This window comes from Plutella xylostella, chromosome Z (assembly GCF_932276165.1).
Source record: "Plutella xylostella chromosome Z, ilPluXylo3.1, whole genome shotgun sequence".
Classification (NCBI taxonomy): Eukaryota; Metazoa; Arthropoda; class Insecta; order Lepidoptera; family Plutellidae; genus Plutella; species Plutella xylostella.
In genome coordinates this window covers 14,294,158-14,303,820 of record NC_064012.1, presented here as the reverse complement: position 1 = coordinate 14,303,820, position 9,663 = coordinate 14,294,158, and the positions used below count along the sequence as shown (strand labels likewise).

Below are 9,663 nucleotides of genomic sequence, written 5' to 3'. Positions count from 1 at the left end.
GATGTTGCAAAAGCTGAGATATTTATCAAAATTTTATAGTTATACTACGGTTACCCTAAGGCCCGAAGAGTCAGACCTGGTTATTACTTACAGATACTAAGGATAGGTCGTAAATAAAAATGTATCCGGCATCAACCAGAACCAAGAAAACTACTTATATTTCATTCAAGTATTATCTATAAACACTACTTGAAACTTTTCTTTTTGTGTATTTAATGTACTTAAATGCTCATAGCAAACTAAAAATAACCTACAATTCGTAAACAAATCATCACGTCCCCAATGCTGGGGCACGGGTCTCCTTCCAATGCAGGAAGGGTTTTAGTCCTAATCAACCTCCTTCTAATCCACGTGTAAACCAATCGCTCCGCAAGAGTAACTGGGTGGATTTCAACAAGTCCTAAAAAATCTTCATTTCCGTGGACTTTTTTATCTTAAGGTTTTTTATATTAGAAAAACGCTTTTATTAAAGTTTTTGTTAATGTTAGTGTTCTTACTAAATGGGTAGCAGATAAGTTAAAAACTTAACGAGATACGGATGATTAAAAATTTCGTGCCACGGCGATGAAACATGCGTTCACGGCAATGAAACAAGCGTCCACGGCAATGAAACAAAGGCCCACGGCAATGAAACAAACTTCCACGGCAATGAAAGAACTGTATACAATGGAAATGAAAGGATCAATTCACTGCAATTTTTTAAAAAGACTGTGAGGAAATGCAAACTTAGACAGGTATGTATGAATGTATGGCAGAAATATTTGGATAGATATTAGAACGAAAGAAAGAACGACAGTATGTATAAAAAATAAGAATATAGTATGGAATTCTCTAAGTAGCATTGTGGGGTCCGTATTGCGACGTATAAAACAAAATGCTTCATTTCACACTAATAACGTTCACAAACCTTGATCATAAACCTTGATATAACATCTATATTTTCACAAGGTATATCCAATTTGTATACTGTTCATTTTATGTAAAACTGATATGTATGTGCATTCGTCATTGTATACGCACCTACCTTCATACACTTGTGTGGGCAGTAATAAACCAGCTTTGATCCGGAACGGTTGTTTTTATTAAATACCTCAGTGGCGCCGAGGAGCAGTTCAAAGTACCCTACTTTCAAATTATCATGGCTTTTCAAGTGAACATTAGCCCTTTTGATCATAAATGTGATGATTGGACTATTTTCAACGGACGTTTGAAGCAGTTATTTAAAGTTAATAAGATAACGGAAAGTGAACAAAGTGCAGTTCTTCTAACCTATCTTTCGGAGGAGTCATTCCGTTTGGCGCGTAACCTCGCGTACCCGAGTGAGCTTGAAACGTTGGCTTACAAAGATGTGGTTTTATTACTCGACAAACACTTCGCCCCAAGTAAACCATCGTATGCTGACAAGGCGAAATTCTACTCGGCTACAAGAAGTCCAGGCGAAAAGTTGAACGAATGGGCGGCGCGGCTTAGAGGGTTGGCCGCAAATTGCAACTTTTTGACTGCCTTGGACACAATATTGCTGGATCGATTTGTTCTGGGCTTGGGCATAGGGCCTGAGCGGGACAAGCTTTTCGAGCAGGACCCAGCCACGTTGACCTTGTCAAAGGCGATAGACTTGGCGGAGCAGGCGGGCGGCGCGCGGCTCGCGAGGAGTGTGGGCGCAGGGTTGAGCGACATGCCTCTGAAGGAGGAGGCACTGTACTACGGCAGCAGAGGAGGCCAGGCCGGCGGGTCTGGCGAGCACCGGCGCCACGCGGCGCGGGCCCCCGGGCGCGGCGACCACGCGCACGCGCACGGGGACGTCAGCGGTGTATCTCGTTGTGCGGTATGTGGCATGAAAAATCATGCAACCGAAAAGTGTCGTTTCAAATCGTACAAGTGCCAAGGATGTGGGCTAAAAGGCCATTTAAAAAAAATGTGCAAAAATAAAGTGCGGTTAAATAATATTGCAGATGAATCTGTGCCGACGGCAAGTGATCTGAGTAACAGTGACTCGGAATGCGAGGAATGTAAATTATTTAATTTACGGTATGTACATCATAAACCATTGTTAGTATCTGTTTGTATTAATTCTGTTACATTAGATATGGAGCTAGATTCGGGGTCGGGAATGTCAGTTATGTCTGAGAAGTTATATCTCGAGCGATTTTCAAGGCTACCTATAAAAAAGTGTAATATTAGAATGTGTTTGTATGATGGGCATAAAATAACACCACTAGGTTTTCTAGAAGTGAGGGTTACATACAATGGACAAGATAAGTTGATTAAATTTTTTGTAATCAAGAATGGGGGCCCTCCATTGTTAGGCCGAGATTTCATGTCTGAATTTGGTGTTGTGCTCACCTCCTTGAATCATAATAGTGTGATACCATTATCTACAGATGTCGACGGTTTATTAAATTCATTCAGCGCCTTATGGGAAGACGAGCTGGGTAAATTTAATCAATTTAAGGTAGACCTACACATGAAAGAAGGTTCAATTCCAAAATTTTTCAAGCCTCGACCGTTGCCTTTCGCGTTGAAAGATAAAGTGGAATCGGAATTGAAAAGACTAGTAGATAATGGTATACTGATACCGTTAAGGTACTCCAAATACGGTACTCCTATAGTGCCAGTGGTAAAATCCAACGGGGAGATAAGAATATGCGGCGATTTCGCATTAACTATCAATAACGATTTGTATATAGATAAATACCCACTGCCTCGAATTGAGGAAATATTCGCTATACTGGGAGGTGGGCAACAATACACAAAACTTGATTTAAAACAAGCCTATAGCCAACTGGAGCTGTCCGAGGACTCTCAGGAGCTCACCACGATCAGTACAACGAAAGGGTTGTATAAATATTCGCGCCTAGTGTACGGGCTGGCCAACGCGCCGGCGATATTCCAACGTACCATAGAATCTGTCCTCGCGGGCATCGACGGGGTTTGCGTTTTCATCGACGATATCGCAGTCACGGGGCCAACAAGGCAAATTCATTTAGAACGGCTCGAATTGGTATTAAAAAGGTTACAGGAGGCCGGTCTTAAGTTGAAAAAGAATAAGTGCGAATTTTTCCAGGACAGTATAACGTACTTGGGCTATGTAATAGATAAATACGGCTTACATAAGTGTCCCACAAAAGTACAGGCCGTTATTAATGCTCCAAAACCTAAAGATGTCACCGAAGTTAAGAGGTTTCTAGGAATGGTAAATTATTACCGTACCTTTATACCTAATGCATCAATGGTGTTGAGCCCGCTGCATGAGTTGCTGCGGGCCGGCGCGGCCTGGGAGTGGGGCGCGCGACAACAACAAGCGTTCGAGTTAGCTAAACGAGAGTTAGCATCAGATAGGGTGTTAGCTCATTTCGATCCGGAGGCGCAGGTGCTACTGTCGGTAGACGCAGGGCCGGAAGGGCTCGGGGCCGTGTTGTCACAGCTCTGTAAGGACGGAGTAGAACGACCCTTGGCCTTTGGTTCTAGGTCCTTGTCATCTAATGAAAGAAATTACAGCCAAATACAAAAAGAGGCTACGGCAATAATATTCGGCATTAAACGTTTTCATCAGTACTTGTACGGTAGACAGGAACCTTTTATTTTAAAAACCGATCACAAGCCGTTGTTATCGATATTCGGCAAGAAAAACGGCATTTCGGTGATGGCAGCATCTCGACTGCAACGGTACGCAGTATTCCTGTCTGCATACAATTATACGATACAATACATCTCGAGCGAAAATAATAGTGTAGCTGATTACTTTTCACGAGCTCCAATTTCCGGTTCGGAAATGAAAAATAAAGACGAAGTTAGTGACTTACGATTTATTCAATTATTTAACGTAAACGTTGCGCCAGTTACGTTCTCGGCAATTCAGAAAGCAACGGAGTCCGACTCGGTCTTAAAAACAGTGTGTAGGTATATGAAATTAGGTTGGCCGAGGAAAATAAACTGTAATTTAATTAGACCCTATTTTCATTGTAAATCTGAATTGGAGATAGTGCAGGGATGTTTATTGCGCGGGCACCGGGTTGTTGTACCTTCAGAACATAGGAATCAATTATTGAACGAATTGCACAAAGGTCACATGGGCATGGTTAAGACAAAAGCCTTAGCTAGGGCAAAAATGTGGTGGCCGGGCATTGACACCGACATCGAACAGCTGATCAGCGCGTGCGCCTCGTGCTGTGCGCTGCGCCCCGCCCCCCCGCGCGCCCCGCCGGCGCCCTGGCCGAGACCCGCCGCTCCCTGGGAGCGAATTCATATAGACTATATGACAGTTACGCAAAAGAACTATCTGATCGTGGTGGACGCCTACAGTAAATGGGTAGAATGTATACTAATGGAAAATAGCACTAGCAGTAATGCCTTAATAGTTAAATTAAAATATCTATTCACAACTTTTGGCCTGCCAAAAATAATCGTATCAGATAACGATGTTAAAATAAATTCTGATGAATTTAAGGCATTTTGCAAAAACAATGGGGTGGAGCACGTAACATCACCGATATACCACCCGTGCAGTAACGGTTTAGCTGAAAATTCAGTAAAAACATGCAAGAAAATGATCAAATCAATTATAATAAACAATATTGTAAATTCTAAGACCTTGAATGAAAAACTGAATGATTATTTGTTTGAATTTCGAAACACAATGCACTGTACAACCGGTTACACGCCGGCCTATTTAATGTTTGGGCGAAATTTGCGAACTAAACTCGACCTTATTTTACCACCGAATAAGGTGGAATCTTCTGTAAGTCAGGAACCGAATAAACATATTTGTAAGCGTAGTTTTAATATTGGTGATTTAGTTTGGGCTAGATGGTTCATCAACAGAAAGCCAATGTGGTGTAAGGGAGTAATCAAAGACAGGCTTGGTAACAGAATGTTTTCTGTATATTTCATTGATTTCAACGAGTGTGAAAGACGGCATATTGATCAGCTGATTAAACGTTCCAACGGTGAACTTGCACCTGTTACTGAGTCCCCGCACTCTCACCAGCAACTATCTTACCCAACTGGAACATCATTCTTCCCTAGTGGAAATAGAGCGGAGACTATTTTAGAGGTAGAAAATAATAGTAGGGAGGAGGAAGGACAGCCCGAGCACATTGTGACGTCGAGCGCAGAGCCGAGCGTGCCCGATAGCGGGACCAGCGCCGCGGTGACGTCACCGCCGGCTGGGGCACCGGCGGCTGCTGACAATGAGCTCGCGCCCACTGAGCCTGAATCCTATTCAAGTAGATTAAGACCTAGAAATAAGATTGTTAATTATAAGATTTAATTGTTTAATTGATAGTTGTAGAAAGTTCTTTAGATGTACCTAAACAAACTTATTTTCCTTGTCCTCCAGGTTTTCGAAATAAGGCCGTAGGAGATGATATGTATGTGCATTCGTCATTGTATACGCACCTACCTTCATACACTTGTGTGGGCAGTAATAAACCAGCTTTGATCCGGAACGGTTGTTTTTATTAAATACCTCAAAAACTCATAAAATATACTATAAAAAAATAAATAAAAAAAAACACGCACTCACGCCTTGTACTAATGTACTCCCTTGTGGGGTAGGCAGAGGTGCATTGCTGCACCCACTTTTCGCCAGAGTGTATGTTAGTCCCAATGTAATAGGGGGCGGGCCTATTGCCATTTTACGGGCACATCCAAGACCCGAGAACAAATATCTGTGTTTAAACAAATATCTGCCCCAGCCGGGAATCGAACCCGGGACCATCGGCTCAGTAGTCAGGGTCACTAACCACTACGCCATTCGGTCGTCTAAAATATACACATGTACATTTCATATTATTATACCAATTAAAATATACTATGATTTAGCATAAAGTTCATAAAATATACTATAATATGACATAATCTGTGCAGAATTACACAACACCGGCAAAACACCTAGCACCAAAATATAAAGATAGGTGCGGTTAGGTGCACATGTTGGTCAGCTAAGCGTCCCCCTACATAGCCCCAATAATAATAACGCAGTCAAAACTCCTTGCACCAAAATCTAAACATAGAGCGTCTCCCCATGTAGGCCCGCTTCGCTTTTGATGAACATGTGCACTTAACCGCTCCTCCGCGCTTTTCTCGTCATCGCACCTATCTTTAGGTTGTGGTGCTAGAGGTTTTGATGGTGTTGTGTAATTTAACACAGATTATGTGATATGATAGAATATTTTATGAACTTTATGCTAAATCATAGTATATTTTAATTGGTATAATAATATGAAATGTACATGTTATCATCATCAGCCTATAATCATCCAATGCTGGACATAGGAGTGAAGCCCAAAGAGCGCCACAACACTCGGTCCTCGGTCTTCCGAATCCAGCCACTACCGGCTACCTGCCTAAGCTTGCATATTTTGACAGCTATGTTGGTAACCTTAGTCCTCTGACGTATAAATAACCTCTTTTCTGATACCATCCATTAGAGAAACCCCAAGCATAGCTCTCCATAGCACGCTGAGTGACTTTAAATCAGTGGACCAGTCCCACCATCAGTGTCTCTGCACCATATTTCATAACTGGCAGGGCGCAATGGTTGAAGACTGTTGGATGCGCCTTTCAGCCTCCTTGTCGAAGTTGCTTCTGCCTAGCCGAATAGTCTGCCTCCGTTAGTCATATTATTGCACAACTTCGATAGTTGTCTCACGAATCACGAACGATCACCGGCTCCGGTTTTATGTGAACATTCTACATGACTTTTGTCTTGCCCAAGTTCGTACGGAGGCCTACACGTTGCAAGCAGCATTAAGGCCACTTAGCATCCAGCTGAGTTCCTGCAGAGATGTATGTTCTATTATATTCTGTTCTACTATCTGTGGGAGGTGTAAGTACCTGCACCTGGCTCTCCCGAATGGGACCTTTGTGCAATGTGAATATTCTATTCCAAGGTCTAAGCTGCCTTTCTAAGCTTGGACCATTTCCCACCACGCTGGTCCACAGGGGGTTGGTGGGTTCACATATTATCTAGATGTGCTAAATCAATAGGTACATATGCAGGATTCGTCACGATGTTTTCCTTCACCGTAAGAGCGATGGTATACATTGTATTTAAATTCAAAGGAACACATTGGTACATGTCAGCGCCGGAATTCGCACCCGCATTACTGGCGTGGGAAGCGGGCGCTTACCCGACTGAGCTACCACCGATCTTATTTATACATAACGTTCATTATAATTATGTTGTGATTGTTATTATTAATGTAATATTATATATTTCGTTTTTATACATCGCGATACGCACCCGTTTTAACGCACTGCAAAAAGAGGTAATTTGACTAGTCCTGTAGATAATATGTCAGTGATCGGTATTACCTGTATTACAGGTAAAAGATGGTAAAGATATGTTACTTTGCCTAATCATACATACCACGGCAATGAAAACATAAGTCACGGAAATGAATAACCTGGCCACGGAAATGAATAACCTAACCACGGCAATGAATACAAATTATTTTACAAGACATGGCAATGAAATTTTTTTCATTGCCGTGGCTTTTTTTTCATTGCCATAGCAAATATTGGCCACGGAAGCCACGGAAATGAAAGCATGGCGATGAAAATCAAGGAATTAAATATAAATAACTAAAAAAGTATTAACTATTTGAAGAAATAAACACTTTATAAGGTAAATATTTTCAAAAAGCTTTCTTTTGAATGCTTACTCTAGAAGACAAACTTAATTTTAAAGAAGTTATATCTATCCACGGCAATGAAAGAAAAAATGTCCAGTCCCCAAAATTTTTACTGATTTTTACTATAGCGCAAAAACGCGGGCACCGTGTACCTCCTTCCACGTCGAGCAGTTAGGCGACACTTGTAAGAAACGATTAGCGCACTGAGGGGGGCACCCAAGTTCATAGGTAAAACAATATCCTTGATCATGTTTAGGACACGGCGATGAACAGAAGTTCTGGGACACATGAATTTTCACTTACCGTTCGTTATATTCTTTATATATTTGAATAAATGTATTCCGTGACAATACTTTAACTATTAATGTATCAAATGAAACTAAGTTTAACTATCAATACTCAATATTTTTTCATTAATGAAGAATAATACAAAACGTGGTGACGTGGGGACAGACACGGCAATGAAAGATTTGGAGGTTTAATATTTTTTTTAAAAATATCCATTAATCCTATTGATAAAATATTTAGTGCTACACATAGATAACTATTTCAGTTAATCGGAAAAAAATATTAGAAAATTATAACTTGGTTTTTTAGTACCGATTTCATTGATGCCACGCAATTTTTGGCTGCGGGAAATTCACCCAACTACATCATATGCAACTTAATACATCATACAACCACAACCTCAAACAACCCTAAGCAAAAACCCTCAATTTTAACCCAACCAAGTAGAGCATCTGCCCCACCGCGTCAACTACAAGCTTGGTACTGGGGGCTACTTCTCTGTTATATCTGCCGGTCCAAGATACATGCCTCGCATAGGCGCACTCGTATTACCGGCCGCGACCTGGACAGGGTGGGGGCCGGGGGAGGGGGGCGAGCCACCCCCCACCCGCACTCACACCCCGTCTAGTGGCGACTACCGCTAGGGTTAATTCCAACTACTATTTGAATATTTTAAAGTGGAGGTTCTTTTGTTTTTGGGGTTTTTGCGGATTTGTGTTTTGTCCTCTTGGGTGAAGGGTGAGTGGAGTTAGTGGTGTGGTTTAGGTTTTGGATTGCTTAAATTGATAAGTAAATGTACTTAAAAGTGCTTAATATGGAGGTTTTCTTCCTTTTTCGGAATGTCTTCAAAAAGTTCCCACACAAAAGCAACGCAAAAAATTCATGCAAGCATTACCAACACACACACACTAACAAAAGACCTTCACGCTTTAAACAACGGCTGTTTCAAAAAACAAAAAGCGTTCTAAATTTAAAATTTAAATTGCGTATAGTTGGCAGCCCTGCGTGTCCGTTTTCTGAATCTGTGGAGCGTCGTGCGTGCCTTGTAAACAGTGCCCCTGCCTACCTCTGTATGTAGGCCGGATGGACCGCCCCCCCCAGAGAAAGGGGTGTTCTTCCTTGTTCCTCCTTGTGCAAATTCCCCTGACGATGGAAATGTGTTCGGCCACATTTTGTACAATTTCTAGTCCAAATTCTACGCATATCTATTATAGTGAGTTGCTTAATTTGACGTTGCCATGGCCACCGCTGAGCCCGGCAGAAGACGGGTCTTTCCAACAACTATTATGTTACATGTTATTTAAGAATAGAAAATAGTTTCTAAATACAATTAAAATTTACTTAAATCTCAGACAACTGTTAATGCAAAGAAGTTTTCAGTGTAAAACGAAGCGTTGAAATCTTGATTTTAACACGGAAAGGGCGAGTGAAAATTCGGGTCCGATGGTCAGAGACAAAAGGGGCTAAAATCAATACTCCTGCTGGGCATATATGGAGTATGGAGGCTTAAGTAACCCTACTGACTTTTAAATTTCATACGAATTTTCCTCCGGACAGTAGGAAAATAGTCCCAAGAGAATTTTGTTCTAAGCGATACTTTTATGGAAAAATTTACTGTTAGGTGCTATATACCTATACTATTAAAAGTTTGGTATCAGTTTAGTTTATAACTGACTGACCCGCAGCCTTTTCGTTTATCTAATTTGAATGGCGATCACTATGAACACATTCAGTTATG

General features: G+C 41.4%; 1 protein-coding gene across 1 annotated transcript; it reads left to right on the top strand.

The window, feature by feature from the left end:
• Positions 1 to 1,138: 1,138 nt before the first annotated feature.
• On the top strand, positions 1,139 to 5,447 carry LOC119692129. Its single transcript, XM_048632938.1, has 2 exons — positions 1,139 to 2,028; positions 5,339 to 5,447. The coding sequence occupies exons 1-2, from the start codon at positions 1,139 to 1,141 to the stop codon at positions 5,349 to 5,351; spliced, it is 903 nt and encodes a 300-aa protein (XP_048488895.1). The 3' UTR covers positions 5,352 to 5,447.
• The last annotated feature ends 4,216 nt before the right edge of the window (positions 5,448 to 9,663 follow it).